Source organism: Aricia agestis, chromosome 22 (assembly GCF_905147365.1).
Source record: "Aricia agestis chromosome 22, ilAriAges1.1, whole genome shotgun sequence".
Lineage (NCBI taxonomy): Eukaryota > Metazoa > Arthropoda > Insecta > Lepidoptera > Lycaenidae > Aricia > Aricia agestis.
In genome coordinates, this window is record NC_056427.1 from 8,916,048 (window position 1) to 8,934,227 (window position 18,180).

General features: G+C 39.2%; 1 protein-coding gene across 1 annotated transcript in view; it reads left to right on the forward strand.

The window, feature by feature from the left end:
* Window positions 1-18,180, forward strand: part of LOC121738116 (tyrosine-protein kinase-like otk) — a 67,316-nt gene that overhangs the window by 41,560 nt on the left and 7,576 nt on the right. The window contains exons 3-13 of the mRNA XM_042129970.1: window positions 8,851-8,910; window positions 9,722-9,837; window positions 10,693-10,843; window positions 11,419-11,559; window positions 12,035-12,074; window positions 12,839-12,969; window positions 13,219-13,359; window positions 13,745-13,897; window positions 15,337-15,444; window positions 16,519-16,673; window positions 17,784-17,912. Coding sequence (XP_041985904.1) covers window positions 8,851-8,910; window positions 9,722-9,837; window positions 10,693-10,843; window positions 11,419-11,559; window positions 12,035-12,074; window positions 12,839-12,969; window positions 13,219-13,359; window positions 13,745-13,897; window positions 15,337-15,444; window positions 16,519-16,673; window positions 17,784-17,912 — 1,325 coding nt within the window. The remainder of the gene's footprint in view (window positions 1-8,850; window positions 8,911-9,721; window positions 9,838-10,692; window positions 10,844-11,418; window positions 11,560-12,034; window positions 12,075-12,838; window positions 12,970-13,218; window positions 13,360-13,744; window positions 13,898-15,336; window positions 15,445-16,518; window positions 16,674-17,783; window positions 17,913-18,180) is intronic.

Below are 18,180 nucleotides of genomic sequence, written 5' to 3' on the forward strand. Positions count from 1 at the left end.
AGATGGCACGCGGGCCACGTCAATACATACTTTAAATATGATTGTATAGTCAATAGTGTATACTTAGGTTCAATTTGTAGGCGCTAATTCAATTTAAATTAATTTACACACACTAAATCCCTAATTATCTTTTCCCAATTAAAGTTCCCGTACACGTTTCGTTATTTAGACGTGCTAAGTAGCCCTTAAGAGGATACAACAGGGGCTAGAGAAATGAAAAAAAAGTACGTGTAATATCTATAGCTGTCTAGTCTGTCTCAGGCCTATACCGCATAACGCGATAGAGACAACTGCAGAAAATCCAGAAAATCAACGATTCGTTGTCCCCTGATTCCTTCTCCAAAATTAACCGATTTAAGTACTGTTTTCATTTAATATTAAAAAAAGGCTTGAGCTGTGTTCCTATGTTTTGCTTTTTTTGTATAATCTAGCCAAATCTGTTTTCTGGACGTTTGAACACAGTGGAAAATTTGGCCATTTTTTTGGGTTTTTGAACGTTCATATCTTATTTAATAATTAAATTATGAAAAAAAAGAAAACATAGGGACATTGTATTAGTGGCCGTAGATATTCGGGAAAAAAATTATAACTCTACTAGCATTATCCAGGGAGGAAACAGGGGACAACGTTTGTATGGAAAAAAGGGCGGTGTGGAATCCTCTTAACAGAAGTACGTAATTGGAGAGTGTTACCAAACTACAGTCGTGCCTGTTGAAGTTATTTTACCTTGGCGTTTGTAAGACAAGTGATTTTATCATAGTAGAAATTTAACTTTTAAGAAAATACTATGTCCTTTCAAGGTTAGATACGCCTAAACAGCCTGTATAATAATATTATTAAATAATAAATATTTATCAGAAGTTAGAAACATTGCTCGTAGATTGAATCAAATAAAATATGACAATAGGAAGTTAAACTAGATGTTTCGCGCAGCTATAAGTACATATTAATCTATATATATAAAAATCAATTGCTGTTCGTTAGTCTCGCTAAAACTCGAGAACGGCTGAACGGATTTATCTTATCTTGGTCTTGAATTATTCGTGGAGGTCTAGGGAAGGTTTAAAAGGTGAGAAAAATTCGAATAATTGCCGGGAAAATCCTCAAAACAGCATTTTTCTATTTCCCATACAAACGTTTTCTAAATAAAATGGAGAGTCAAAATTGTAATTTTTTTATTTCTAAAAATAGTTTGGCGACCTCTGTGGCTCAGTGGTGAGCGCGTTGGTAGCTCAAGCCGGAGGTTGCGGGTTCAAATCCCGCCGACGGAACAAAAAGTTTTCAAAGTTCCTGGGTCATGGATGTGTATTAAATATGTGTATCATATAATAAAAATCTTAAATATATGTATAGTATAAAAGTATTAAATATATTTCCGTTGTCTGGTACCTGTAACACAAGTCCATCAGGTACTTACCACGGGGCCAGACTGACGTGGTGTGAAGCGTCCATAGATAAAAAAAATCTATACCTACCTAATATAATAACATTGAAGAGTATGTTTGCTTGAACGCGTCAATCTCAGGAACTACAGGTCCGATTTAAAAACTTATCTCAGTGTTAGATTGATCATTTATCGAGTAAGACTATAGGCTATATTATATAATATATTATCTCGCTAAGACTAATACGACCGAAGAAACTCAGGAAAATGCGGGAAAAACGGGGAAAATATTTTTTATGGGAAAATGTACGATTTCTGTAAAATTCCTAATTTACGCGGGCGAAGCCGCGCGGGACATCTAGTATACAATAAAATATATGTACTTGTGAAAAAAATCGCTGAAGCACCGCAAGCGGCAAGGCACCAAAGCAGTGCTGCCTCGCTTTACATAAATAAATTATTATCGGGACTGCCCCAGGTTATCCTCACTCGTGGTCACCACTCACCAGCCACCACCGCCTTTGATGTGTGTTTGTTTACCGCGAGCTACCGAACAGCTGTAACTTGTAGGATGTTGGCTGTTGCTGTGTGACCAGCGTGTAAAGTCTGATGGAATACAGCATAAATACGGGTTCGATACGGTTTCTAAAATATAATATCTGTGTTATATAATAACTATAAAATCCACTGACATAGTATGTACTACGTACTATAGTTTGTGCGTTCTAAGATGATATGGGTGACAGTTTTCATGTTCCTTGCTACGGGTTTTTTTACAAGAAAACAAAAAAAATCGAAATGTAATAAATTATATTCCATCTACAAAAACAAATGTTTCCTATACTTAATTGTAAATGAATAAAAATGAAAAGATGCTAAATGCTAACTTATTAATAAAAAAAATAAATATTAACTGTGAAAAAGGAGTATAAAATTATTGTTACGAAAACATTTGAGAAATGTCATATGCATGAAACGGAACTTATGTCAATAGAGATTGACTGTGTTGAATCGAAATCAAATCGATAAAAAAGGGCGGCCATCTTAAATCACCGGCACCACTGAAATGTCAGTACGAAATCGATAATTTCGATTGCAATTCCTTTACGAAGTGATTCGATATTTTTAAACTATCGATTATTTTTTGTTAGGTAACTTCCCTACTATTGTCAATTATAATGTGTCTCGCATATCATCATAAAACGCACAAACTATAGACTTAACAACGCAACGCAATGCTTGGTCACCAGTGTTGGTCACATTTAACATAATCTATATAGCAGCAGCAGGGTTGCCAGATTGGGCGACAAGTAGCCAATTGGGCTATTTTGCGGTCCTCCGCGGCTACAAAAAATTTGGAATGGCGACTTATCGCCTGTTGGGCGACACGGTTTTTTACTTATCGCCTATTGGGCTACTGCCTACTATTGTATTTTCGTGAACGCGGCCATAATATCAACGAACGCAGCGATGCGTTGTCTATGCGCGGCCACTTTCACTCATAATCTGTGGTTCGCCGCGTGGGTGGCTGTTGAATATCATTCTGTTCAGGAGCAGAGAGAGCTCCGGTAGGAGTGTTAGTGTTCTGTGAGAGAGAGGCAGTAGATATCATAGATAATCTATATCTATACTAATATTATAAATGCGAAAGTATCTCTGTCTGTCTGTCTGTCTGTCTGTCTCGCTTTCACGCCAAAACTACCGAACCAATTGTAATGAAATTTTGTATACAGATAGTCTAAAGCCTGAGAAAGGACATAGGCTACTTTTTTACTGGAAAAAAGGGTTGTAAGAGGGTGAAAATACGTAAATTTGTTCAAATTAAGTTAGTTCCAAAAATTCATACTAGATGGCGCCTTACGTCTCTTACATCGCGCTAACGCTTGCCCAACATCTTTCTATAAGAGGTGGTATCATCGTGAATTTGAGTTTCGATTTTTTTCGATTGTTATTTCTTTTTTACATTATTTAATAAGTCAGTACTTTATATTATATTATATATACAGTGACGTAACCTTAAACCTATCAATGATAAATAGTTTATGGGTAAAGTTGTGTAATTGGAGGGCTAAGTAAGCTTTAAAATTTGGCATAATATATTATAAAGTTTAATTTAAAAAAATGAAATATTATGTGCACACTGCACAGCTGTTTTGATTTAAGGGGTACCAGGGTTTTTTTATAAAAGCTTTTGACACCAATTTTGTTGACATCGCGCGCTATAAACTGAAGTCCACGCGGACGAAGTCGCGGGCAACAGCTAGTACATATATATATATGTACTAGCTGTTGCCCGCGACTGAGTAGATATGTTGGATCGTAATTTGCTCGACACCATCCAACTTTTTGCAGCAGATGACGATTAATATGCATAAAACATTTTTTATTTGTAAATACATAATTTTAAAATAAATACTATGAATTATAGATTTTCATTGCTAAATGTCACTTTTATAGTTGGGAAAAAAACCCCAAAAAATAAAAACAACTCGTTACCACTAATGCAAATTTACAAGTATCTAATTAAACCAAGAATCTTATGTTATATTATATAAGCTTCTTGAATTAAACGAAGCAAGTCTCCTTAAAATATTGATAAAATTACATGTAAATACATAACTCTAATGTAATAGAACAGTAGCATATAATATTATTCATACGTTTTATTGACATTACGTTTAATTACCGTGTTTCTTTTTTATTGGGCTACTTTGGGCTATCTTTTTATCGCGAAGTGGCGATTTCATCGGTCTTTGATCTGGCAACCCTGAGCAGCAGTGCACTTAGTCGCCCGCGAGCTCTTCTGCGCGCCAGACGTACCACAATCAAAAACGAAACCAAAAAAAGTCGCAAAAATGCCTAGTTGTGGGTTAAGATACTGCAAAAATGATTCCAGTAACACTTCCAAATGCAACGGAATAACATTTCATCGGTATTAGCATTCTTATTTAATTATACTCAATTAAAATACGAACATTCAATTACTAGGCGAAGACGCGCGCCATTTTGCATTGTCATAGAGTAGTAGATTCAGAGTGTAATGTAGGCAGAATACAGATCTATGATAAGACGACGATGAATGAAGTACTTACTCACGTAGACGAGTTTGTATTTTGGTAATAATTATGTATTTAAAATATTACGTAGGTACATTATACATGCGTACATTATTATAATTTTATTATGGTACATATTTGAAAATATTTAAGTAATTTAAATAAGGTAATTAGCTATAGTGGACTATGGATCCATATTAATTATAAATTTTATAAAAAAGTGAATTTTTTATTTTTATTTTATCCACTTACTCAAATAGATTCTGCATTCATTCGAGTGTAGGCACTAAACTGTGTCACTCCTGCGGTACTGATCTATTCTGCCGTGCAGACACTAAAGCGCAGTAAGTGCAAAATCATGGTTCGGAGAAAAACGCATTTAAAGTTTAAAAACGTAAAAAAATATATTAAAATGTATTTGTTTTATTCTTTGTCAACTTTATCTCAAAGGGAATAACGTAAACTTAATCCTAGACGTAAAGAATGCCCTGAAAACCCCATGAATAATTTATTACAGGCATTAATATTTTTGGGGCCCCTTTACTGCACAGAAAAAAACCGAGAATTACATATTAAAACGCAGTAAAAAGGTGCATTACTGCACTTTAGTTAGTTTTGTGTTCTGGGACATAAAAGAAGTAGTGCATACAAATGAAACAGCATAATAATTTAATTATGAAAATTTTATTTTTAATAACCAAATGGGATGTGTTTTTCATTTGAACTTCGTTTCTAAGCTAAATATTTATTAAAAAAACTATTTTTTTGCATAAAAAACTAACAATTATTATCTTCTCTTAGTACGTTAACATCGTTATTTTGAAATAATGCTTAAAACTGTAAATACCTAGTACTATATTTTAAAAAATACCATTTTATGTGCATTAGGAATACTATGCACTTACATTATACAATTAATCAGTCCATAATTGGCACTGAAAGGAACACAACAATCTATAAAATGGTGGAACTGAGAAATAAGTGGTATATTAATAAGTAACAAGACGTTTACGAATTAATCAGTATTATCAGGGCATGTAGCATAATCTTATGATATAATATCTAAGCGTCTCTTTTTACTTTAAAATCTATCCAAGAACTCCTGCTCAATACAACTACATATTTTCTATAACATGTGAAGCAATAAATAAATTTTTTAACTTATCAATAATTGTCATTAATAAAAATTAAAACCGGCCAAAATTAAGCGATTACACTTATCGTTAATTAATATGGCATCATTTTAACCATTGTTGATTTAGTAAAATCTAATATTGACCTCACCATGCAATAATAATCATTATAATTGAATATCAAAATACGATTTACAATAGCCTGCAAGTACTTATATCTTTTTGTAAAAGATAGTTGTACGAATTGCATACATACAACTCTTTCAAAGAATACCATACAAATACTAGGAGCTCCTATTTTGGAGGAGTCAATTCCACTATTCCTAGAGGAACAAATGTTGAAATTTCAAAATTCTTGTGATCGTTTGGAAAAAATTAATATTCATATGGCCTTTCAAATTATCAAATTTTGCTTGTTTGTACCAAAATTTACCTACTTTCTAAGGTGTTCTCCAGTTTGGAAATTTACCAATAGTTTGGCCTCTATTGACGCAGCCATCCGTAAAATTTTGACCCATATTTTTAATTGTTCACTTACGGATAGGGCGTGGTGCCAAGCATCACTCCCTATTCGCTTTGGGGGCATCGGCATCAGGAAAGTGTCAGATGTTGCTCTTCCAGCCTTTCTATCTTCAGTAAATAGTACCAGTCCATTGACCCGCCAAATTCTCTCCCCTTCTTTTGGCAACTTTGATTTTCCGTTTTATAGTGACGCGTTAGAGGCCTGGAGAGAAGCTAGTGCCAATGGGGCCGTTCCAGCCAACATTTGTTTGCAGCGTCTTTGGGATGAGCCGCTTTGCCGTATTGTATTTGATAAGCTAGTTAACTCTAGTTCCGACGCGGCTGAGCGGGCCCGTCTTCTGGCTGCTGCAACTTGGGAATCTGGACTCTGGCTCCAAGCACTTCCATCTCCAAATTTAGGCACGTTACTGGACAATACCACCTTCTCCCTTGCCATCAGTCTGCGACTAGGTTTGCCAACAAACCATCCACACTGCTGCCCTTGTGGATCTATGGTAGATCGTCTGGGTCACCATGGGCTTTCTTGCCAGCGGAGCGCTGGTCGTCTGTCGCGCCACGCGGCATTGAATGATGTTGTACGTCGGGCTCTTGTCTCCATCAACGTTCCGGCTATTTTAGAGCCGAATGGTATTGCCCGTGATGATGGCAAGAGACCCGACGGCTTAACATTAGTTCCATGGAAAAGTGGGAGGTGCTTGGTGTGGGACGCAACATGTGTCGACACACTGGCGGCCTCCTATTTACATGGAACTTCAGTGACGGCTGGTGCGGCGGCGTCCGAAGCGCAAACGCGTAAGCGGCGAAAATATGTATCTTTAAGCCGTGACTACATATTTTTGCCGCTTGCGTTTGAAACGTTAGGCCCGTGGGGGGATGATATGAAAAAGTTTTTCAATCTTATATCATCCCGCCTCATAGATCGCACAGGTGACCAGAGGGCTGGAGCATATTTTGGCCAGCGATTAAGCCTGGCCTTACAGCGGGGCAATGTGGCTAGTATTCTGGGCACTCTCCCTAAAGGCAGCAGTCTGGATGACAACCTTTTTTATATTTAAACTGTTCTCTTTTTACGCTAGTTTTTATTGTAATTTAGTTTTATTGTTTTAGTTTAATAAAGATATATTTTTGTCTCTAGTCTCTACCAAAAATAACGTCTTGTAAACGAAATAAAACATATAGATTACAAATACTGCATTTTAGTTAGTAGTATAGATTATATCAATATAGCAATTAACTTTTTTAAATGCAGTATTATACCTGAATTTACTGCATTTTAATTAGTAATAACTTGTACTGATTAAATGCAGTAAAAACTGTTTGTATGGAGTTAACATATACTGCGTTTTAATTAGGTTTTCACATGACTGTGTATGTATCCGTATACATACACAGTCATGTGAAAACTATTTAAAAAACAGTATTTTATTTGTATTTACTGCGTTTTAATCTGAAATCACACAAAAATCCTTGCAGCAAGTGATTTTACTGCGATTTATATAGCAATAATGTCTTTTTAGCGGTAAAATAGGGTCGTTACTACATTTTCAAAAAACTTTATGGTTTAAAAATAAAATACTTCCATTTAACGTAGGATAATGTGAGTAAGCCAGAAATAAAGAGAAAAAAATGTAGATTTAGAATATTATATCAAAAACGGAAAATCACCAAAATGCGCCTTACTGCGCTTTAGTGTCTGCACGGCAGTATAGCAATCACCGCCCCGCCTCCCACCCCGCTCATGCCTCAAGTGCGACATGTTTTTTGTTCGCAATAGCTGCTCTAGTACGTAGTACTTACTAGTTACTACCTCAGTGATAAAATCTGTCTGTCTGTCTGTCCTTCTGTCTTTAAGCTCTCCACACCGAAACCGCTAAACCAATTTTGCTGAAGTATGTAGATCGTAGATACCTTGAGTCTCGGCACAGAATATATAATAATAAGTACTCTGTAGTCACGGGAGTCCGGGAAATAACAGGAATTGGGATACTTTTTATCCCGGAAAAATGTACAGTGCCCACGCGATAACTAATGGACTGTTGAATGAAAAAATTTACTTAAGAGGCCGTGTGCCATTGAAATTCTCATACTGTATATGTAATACCAAAATCATTTTCTCATACGAAAATATTTAACATGTTTGAATTATTTTTCAGCTTAAAATAGTAATTACCTAGGTTCCTGCACAAAAATTTACTACAAAATATTTAAACACTAAAAAATATATAAATAAATAGTAAAACTACAAAGTATTTAAATACCAAAAAATATTTTTTAGAGTTTAAATATTTTGTAGTAAATTTACTATTTATTTATATATTTTTACTATATTTTTAGTAGTAAATTAACAACAAAATATTTAAACACAAAAAAATATTTTTAGTTAAATATTTTGTAGTAAATTTTTGTGCAGGAACCTAGGTAATTACTATTTTAAGCTGAAAAACAACTCAAACATGTTAAATATTTTCGTATGAGAAAATGATTTTGGTATCACGTATACATACAGTATCAGAATTTCAATTTTCGATTTTCGTATGAGAAAATGATTTTGGTATATATGAGAATTTCGATGGCACCCGGCCCCTTAATAATAGCATAGATATTATTATAGTATTATTAGTAGACCTCTTGCCTCTTTTGCAAGTCTCCTATCCTATAATATTATGTAGAATTGTAGACTGTCACCCGGCCACTCCAAAATATTATAATTTTTGTAAGATCAAAATTGTTAAAAGTATTTTTTTTTTAATTTCAGAAGCGGCGCATCGCGGCCACGGTCATACACACAAGTTGAGGAGACACCGAGCTGCCAATGGTAAGTTCAAAAGTTGATAAAAATTCATCCATACGAATATTTCAATCTTATCTTTTATTAAGGATTTTAAATAGTATTCATCCCGGAAAGTTGTAAGGTTTCGCAATAAACGAATTTCGAAGTCCAACGAATTCGCAGGTCGCGAAGTGTATATTAGTAAACACTTCGCGAGTACACTACAGTCTACACTACAAGTATACATAGTAAATTTATGTATTAATCATATGAATTTATGAACGCTTCACACCACGTCAGTCTGGCCTCGTGATAACTACCTGAAGGACTTGTGTTACGGCCTTACGGGTATCTGACAACAGAAAATATAATATTTACGATAAATATTATACAGTGTGTAACAAAAATAAGTGATAATACTTTAGGGTGTGTACGTGTTCCTTGTAGAGAGTTCACTGTGAAAGTAGCAGCTCTGAAAGACGACATTTTTTTTTTTCACTTTTGTATGGACAAGGCCCGAGCATCACGAGTTTCCCCATACAAAAGTGAAAAAAATTTTTGGTCTTTCAGCGTTGCGACTTTCACAGTGAACTCTCTACAAGGAACACATACACACCTTAAAGTATTATCACTTATTTTTGTTACACCCTGTATACAGGTACACATATTTAATACACATCCATGACACAGGAACATTGAAAACTTTTGTTCCGTCGGCTGGATTCAAACCCGCGATCCCCGGCTTTGAGCCACACGCAGCACGCTCTCAACCATTGATCCACAAACTTAACTTTCCAAACTAAACCGATTTTGATGATTCTTCCTCCGTTTTCCACCTCGTCATCTCGGCTTTCAGACAGCGCACTCCGGTTCGAGCCGGTGCCGTACGGCAAGAAGCTGGAGCTGGGCGGCGCCGGCAAGATACACTGTAAGGTGGCCGGGGGAGTCGCGCCTGTTGTCAGCTGGTTTAGGGTGAGTATTTGTTTTTTTTTTTAAATAAGGGGCAAACGAGCAAACGGGTCACCTGATGGAAAGCAACTTCCGTCGCCCATGGACACTAGCAGCATCAGAAGAGCTGCAGGTGCGTTGCCGGCCTTTTAAGAAGGAATAGGGTAATAGGGGTAGGGGGAGGGCAGGGATGGGAAGGGAAGCGAATAGGGTAGGGGATTGGTCCTCCGGTAAACTCACTCACTCGGCGAAACACATCGCAAGCGCTGTCTCACGTCGGTTTTCTGTGAGAACGTGGTATTTCTCCGGTCGAGCCGGCCCATTCGTGCCGAAGCATGGCTCTCCCACGTATAAATGGTTTCCAAGTTCAAATTAGAAGTACTATGGATCAGGTGCCTTACTCCCGAAACTGATATCGATTTCAACGGTTTTTGACACTTTACACATGCTTTAGACATATAAAATAGCGCTATTTTAGATGTCTAAAGTGTCAAAAATTGTTGAAATCGAAAATCGAAATCGACATCAGTTTCGGGAGTAAGGCCCCTGGCTGTTGATGAAGATGATTATGATCGATTTTGAGGTGCATCTAGCATTGAATTTAATTTCAACCCTTTTTTTGGCTAACAATTAGCCGATAGGAACTTGGCCCTCTTTTTAAGTTATGTTTTTGGTGGGATATAATTATTATAATATAGATTCCCCAAAACCGCCGTCTTGTGGACAAGTAGTTTAGACTTAATACGAGACTAAAATGTTTTGTTTTTTTTAAGAAATGTTTCATGAAAACCGTTTGTTAATTTAATAGGTTTTAACCTTTAACATAGTCAGAGCGGTGGTTTGGTACCAGGTTGACATAAAATTTGTGGTGGTTTTCAGAACGAATCCGATCCTCTACCCGCGGGTGTGACGTCGGCTAACGGCACGCTGCTTGTCGCGGAGGCGACACGCGACCTCGCCGGCGCGTATACCTGTCGCGCGACTGACGGTGACCGCAGTATCGAGAGTCGCGTTAATGTGGATATTGTTGGTAAGTGGTAATAGACGAACTACAGAGGAACTTGTCGCGCGACAAGAGAATAATGTGCCGCGCGACAGATGGCGACCGCAGTATCGAGAGTCGCATTAATGTGGATATTGTTGGTAAGTGGTAATAGACGAACTACAGAGGAACTTGTCGCGCGACAAGAAAATAATATGTCGCGCGACAGATGGCGACCGCAGTATCGAGAGTCGCCTTAATGTTGATATTGTCGGTAATGGTATGGTAGAATTAATTATCATTACAACTACCTGTAGTACATCTATAACTATAATTATAATAAAAAGTACTATAACAGGTACTTGTCATATCATGTGTCTAAAGGTAGCTTTCCGACGTGACACGCGACCGCGACACAACGTTAGCTGTCGGATTCGATAAATTTGTTGTAATATAAGTGAAGAGTAAGCGTAATCGGGCGTCCTAACAACACCATCTATTGTCACATGCTAGGACTACCGTATCAGAGTAGTCCTTTTTCAAATTTGTCGCGTGATTTTTTTTCTACATAAACGCACATGATTCGTATCTGGTAAATAAATAAAAAAACCTATTTTTTTCAGTGCTCCCCCGCGTGATCGAGCCGTCGCGCGGGCAGCAGCTGCATGTCGCTGTGGGCGGTCGCGCGACTCTCACATGCCGCGCGACCGGCGACCCGCCGCCCGTCACGCACTGGGACAGGGGCGCGGCGCCGCTCGGTGCGGGTGAGATCAATAAATAAATAAAAAATCTACATTAAGCCATCTTCCTGTTGGAGTCGATCAAGTTAAATATACGTGGGAGAGCCATGCTTCGGCACGAATGGGCCGACTCGACCGGAGAAATACCACAGAAAACGTGAGTGAAAACGAGTGAGTTTACCGGAGGCCCAATCGCCTACCCTATTCCCTTCCCTACCCTCCCCTTTTACCCTATTCCCTCTTAAAAGGCCGGCAACGCACCTGCAGCTCTTCTGATACTGCGAGTGTCCATGGGCGACGGAAGTTGCTTTCTATCAGGTGACCCGTTTGCTCGTTTGCCCTCTTATTTCATTAAAAAAATAATAAATAAATAAAAATAAGTAAATAAAAAAATAAAATAAAAGTTGAACGTCCATTTAACACACACACTCACAGATACGCTATATATAGGAATCACAATAATTTATCGGCATTAACATAAATTTCTTTTCATCGACAGATGGCGCTGATGGCGAAAACACCAACACGACGTCATCAAGGTATATTATTTTCTAATAATATTTTCTTAAATTATAAAAGTTTAATAGACTTGCCCCTTCGACTTGGCTTCTATAATATCTGAAAACTTTTTACGATAAACAGATTGGAAGATTGTATAGACCTCTCGTATTCTCCTGTTCTGAGGTATAGATAGTCCTGACTTTTAGGTTGGGTTGCACCAAGGGCGTGGTTAAAGTAAAGGCTAAATTTAACTTTAACCTTAACTTTGACCGGAGAAATTGTCAGATGACAGCTGGTCCAACAAGGTTATAAATGAACGTGGGCGGGGGCGCTGCTGGTAAAGGAGAACTGTCAAAAATGGCGTTTTTGTATGATGACAGCGTTAGTTCCTTTTTTCGCCACGTGCATTTAAAAAACCTTGTCGAGTTCTATGGTTATGGTTAAATATGGCATCTATCAAGATGATATTCCATTTTTAACTTTAACCAAAGATTTGACATTTTGCATTGTAGTTAAAGTTAGTTGGTGCCACCCAACCTTAATGTGTTTGCTGGGGTTTACCTTCTTTGTAGTGTTTTTATTTTCAATAATGTTATTTTGAAAATACTATAAATTTTCCTACCAAAATGCTATAAATTTTCCTACCAAATTGCTATAAAATTTCCTACCAAATTGCTATAACTTTTTCTACCAAATTGCTATAACTTTTTCTACTACTACTACCTATGTATGGCAAAAGCCCTTTATTTAAATAAAGATATTATAAAAAACTTTTTCTACTAAAATGCAATTATTGTTTCAGGATCACCGTACTCAACAACGGTTCAATGTTGATAACGAACGTGTCAATGTCCGACGGCGGCCAGTACGGCTGCACCGCGGGCAGCGCCGCCGGCCTGCACCGGGAGGAGCTGACTCTGGTGGTGCATCCCGGTGAGTTGGGGTGGGATCATGGGGCTGGATGTATGGTGATGTGGAACTCATGCTCTACCCTTCGCTCTCGTTCACACCTTCACTCCCGCTCCTGCTTCTGCTCATACCTACATTCGCACTCCCGTTCCCGCTCTCACGCCTTCGCTCCCGCTCCCATTCCCACCTTCACCCCGCTCCCGCTCACATTCCCGCTCTCGCTCATACCTTCACTCCCGCTCCCGCTTAACTAAGATATTGACGTGTTTCCAGCTGGCGAGGCGCTCCCCGAGGGAGGCGGCGTGGCGGGGCGCGCGGTGCTGGTGTCAGCGGCGGTGGCGGCCGCCTACATGCTGCTGGTGCTGGCGCTCATGCTGTACTGTCGCCGGCGTCGGCTGCGGCGGAGGGCGCGCGGTGAGTGTCACAGTGTCACAGTGGAGGGCGGCGGACTGATGTAGTGGAGGCCGGAGTGACGTAGTGAAGGCTGGAGTGACGCAGTGGAGGGCGAAGTGATGTAGTGGAGGGCGGAGTGACGTAGTGGAGGCTGAAGTGACGTAGTGGAGGGCGAAGTGATGTAGTGGAGGGTGGAGTGACGTAGTGAAGGCTGGTGTGACGTAGTGGAGGGCGAAGTGATGTAGTGGAGGGCAGCAGAGTGATGTAGTGGAGGGCGAAGTGCTGTAGTGGAGGGCGGCGGACGGGGATGTGAGGGGGGAGTGACGAAGTGGAGGATATTTTAAAATACGTTTTAACTTAGTCCAATTATAGTTATAAACTATTTAATATCTCTTTTCCTCCCCAGGAGAGAAGGAGGAGTTGGAGATGTGCGAGGGTCGCGAGAAGCTGGTGGAGGGTGGTGAGGGTGGGGGAGAGGGGCAGGGCGGGGGCGTGGTCAGCGCCGCGGACAAGAAGCCCGCACAAAACGGCCGGCTCGTGCTGCATGATAAGGACAGCGGTGAGTACGATGACATACAATTTCCCCCTTGTTACAGTCGAAACTCGATTATACGGCCCTCGGTGATATGGAATCGCGATTATCCGGACTGCCATCCAAAAAATTATTAAACCAAGAGCCCGCGAAAGGTAAGAACAACCAGAGGGATTAGTGCGAGTTTTATTCGATCATACGCATCGAGCACGTTAACGCGAATTTATATGGAATCACAGCAGCGCCATCTACTGGCTAACGTGGATACTGCTTTGATCCCATATAAATTCGCGTTGACGTGCTCGATGCGTATGATCGAATAAAACTCGCACTAACCCCTCAGTAACTATGGAGTTTCGGACGCGATTAAAGATACCTCCTAAAGTAACCGCGACTGAAACTCCATAGTTGCACACTCACCTCTAAATTCTGCGACGCACAACGGCACAACTCACAAATTACGCTCGTTTGACTTCACCCTAAATGTTTTATAACAAACACATAACAGTAATGTACCGTAGATATGCACCGAACCAGCTTTTCTTTATAAACTATTCTACTATATTATTGAGGAGTGAAGTTTGGCTTCTCTCAACTCCCGGTGACATCCATCTCAGTCCCGCACCAAAGCCTTCAGGGAGAGGGTACTGCGGATTCGCTGATGTTATTGTAGTGACTAGTGTACATAGCTAAACTTCTTTTATAAAACCTTTTTCATATTATTTTGTATTTTATTTTATTATTTTGTACTTATATGGAGTGTAGATGGAGGAGAACTATCTCTGTATGTAAAAAGTGTCCGCTGAAATGCGTTAAATTAGGGTGGCGCTGCAGTAGCAACAGGGTAAATTTTAAATCATTTAGCAGCTTTTATTTCAGCCATTTTAGGTTATATTTTAATATACTTCAATTTATATTTTGTCAGCAACGGCTACATTCATTCCATACCCTTTGCTGCAGCTAGCGCCACTCTTGGAGGATTTTTCTACTACTATACTATACGTACAGCTAGACACTATTTCAAATATCCCCCACTTTTTTTTATTAAATAAGGGGGCAAACGAGCAAACGGGTCACCTGATGGTAAGTAACTACCGTCGCCCATGGACACTCGCAACATCAGAAGAGCTGTGGGTGCGTTGCCGGCCTTTTAAGAGGGAATACGCTCTTTTCTTGAAGGTTTGCAGGTCGTATAGGTCCGGAAATTCCCCCCCCCCCCCCCCCCCATATAAAATAGTTCTCCTCCATCTACCCTCCATAATTTTGTACTCTTTAGTTTATGATTTTTTGACTTGTTTACTTTTTTATAGATTTTGTCAAGATATTAAAATAATTCGACTCGACTATCGTGTACGTATTTTCCTTCGCACTTTCAAAATTAAAAGTCGAGGACCTTGCCCACTTCAATATTCTATTATAATATTATGTATAACGTGTGTTATTCTATCATTCTATCATTACCACAGGTCCGGACAACTCTGAGGTGTCTGGTGTGTCGCGCGTGTCGAAGCGCTCCGGGCAATACGACCAGCTGTCTATCCCGCGCTCGCTGCTCACAGAACAGATCATGCTCGGTAAGCAAATAAAATCCACTGTTTTAAGGGTTCCGTACCCAAAGCGTAAAAACGGGGCCCTATTACTGAGGCTTCGATGTCTGTCCGTCTGTCTCTCTGTCTCCAGGCTGTAACTCAAGAACTGCTTTGACAACAAATACTAAAAACAAAACAAATTTAATATTTAAGGGGGGCCCCAATACAACAAACGTTTTTTTTTTGTCTTTTTGGCTAGTAATCCATAATGGCAACATATAGACACTTGAAATTTTCACAAAATCCTCAATTTTATGTGTACTTTAATATTAAATAATAAAATTAAATATAAAAAACGCAATTTTTTTGCGTTGCAATTAACGCAACGCAACGCAAAAAAGAACGCACTAAATCAGTTCCTGATTGGCGCAATTTTGTAAAACGCGAAAAAAATAGGCTACTTGACCTATTTTTTTTCTTTATGCTTATCGCTTCTTAATCATCCATTTTCACCAAAAAAACTAATATTTTAATATTTTAAACAGTAGAAACCCATAAAAATCTTGATTGAAAAATATGCCTTTTAAATGGCGCCGAAAACACTGTCCACAACACTGTCCGCATAGTGTGACGTCATATTTTTTGTATTTTATACTTTCTTTATTGACATTTTTTATGTGCTGAATGTACGAGTCTAAAAGTGCGCAAAAATTATAAAATAATTCAATAAGAAATTAGAAATCATTTGTAATGTTGAAAACTTTTGGAGAAAAGTTTTGGCCATTTCATTTCCCGTCTGCAATAAATGGAGAAAATATTTAAAACTGATGTTTTATTTGAATTATTCAAGAAAATATATTATACAAATCTTTTTAGGCTTATTCCTATTATTTATGTACAAATAAACTTACACACACACACACACACGCAACACATCTCTGGTGGAAACGTAGCCTTAAGCATGAACGTGGAACACGGGGACTGCCGGGGTAAAGCTATTGTATAGCATCAAGTCTAGTCGCACGCACACAAACACCGTGCCGAAGTCTGCTGAACTGAAACGACGTTGAAACCAGGGGAACAAACTTTTTTTAACTTTAACATATTATGTTATTTCAGGTCGCGGTGAATTCGGCGACGTGTTACTCGCCAAAATCGACATCAACCAGCTGCGGCGGCTGCGGGGGGGCGCGGGGGGAGCGGGGGCGCCGGGGGCAGAAGGCGAGGTGCACATGAAACCCGTGCTCATGAAGTTACTGAGCACCACCGATGAGGTAGGGCCACAAACAGGAACTTGTAGTAAGAGGGAGGAGGTCACAAACTGGAACTTCTAGGATTGAGGCGGGGGTCACACACTGGAACTTATGATAAGGTCACAAACAGGAACTTGTGGTGGAGGTGTGGTCGTCACAAACTGGAACATTTATTAATGGACTGACGGGAAGCGAAACTTGTAACGTAGCGAATGAATGGACATTATTGGTCTTCAGTATAATATTTTTTACTGTAATACTGGAAGGTCAAATGTGACATAGTGGACGCATTTATTTATTACGATTCACCAACAGAATATCATCTGGTACATTAAATATGAAAGACAAACAATGGTAACTTATAGGTTTAGATGACTTCTAATGACAGGTGAAATACAGCACGCAATGTCGAAAAATAAATTAGTTAAATGAGATGAGAAACGACTGAGACATTCATGAATGATGAATATAAATATGAATGAATGAATACCGCAACATAACAATTTCTTCTATTTAAACTATAGCATTACTGTTGTTACGTGCTAGGGTTCGAAGGAATTGGAGAGAAAGACCTACTGACTCTCTTGAAGACTTTATTCACTAAGTCCAGGTCACACAAGCACACACTAGGTCACAACACTTAGCACTAAGTCCAAAACACTAACACTATCACTGTCCTAGGTCGTAGCCAAGTCACAGGTTTCACTGGTTTACTCACTATTGATCACTTGTGTTCACTTCGAAGTCGCCTTGATGATAGCTCGAAACAAACTGAATTATCTACTATTTATTGATTATATGACTATTTATACGGGCGGATCGAATATCAGAATTCTCCGGAATATCCCAGAATAAACCCGATATGCGTAAACGTTGATTATATGACTATTTATACGGGCGGATCGAATATCAGAATTCTCCGGAATATCCCAGAATAAACCCGATATGCGTAAACAAGTATGGGATATTTTTAGAAAATACTCGTAGGTATACCAAACGCCATCTAGTATCGAATAGGCGATTTATGTTGTCTGTGTTCCCTCGGTAAGTTTCGCTGGTTTGTCGCTAGATGGCACTACGTGTCCGTATACCGTGTACCGTAACACTGTAATGACATTACGTCTCCCACAGACCCACCTGGCGGAGTTCCGTCGCCAGCTGGAGTTGTTCCGTGCGGCGCGGCACGAGCACGTCGCGCGCCTGTTCGGGCTGTGCACCGACAGGGAGCCGCACGCGCTCATGCTCGAGCATACTGATTGGGTGAGTGAAACGTTATGATGAGACATTGTGGATGTTTTATACAGCATTTTCAAAGCGAGGTAACCAATCATCAAATACTGTAGTGCCCGGGACGAGATTCTAAAGTCCGTTTGGTTACCCAAGCACATACAACTCGCAACATAGTAGGCCCAGTCCAGAGGAATGAGCAGGTGGTGACAGCTACAGCTGCATAGCTTTCCTTAGCTATGCAGCTGTAGCTGTCACCACGTAAGACGTTCTGAAATTACTTGATTCAAATTTATTCCCA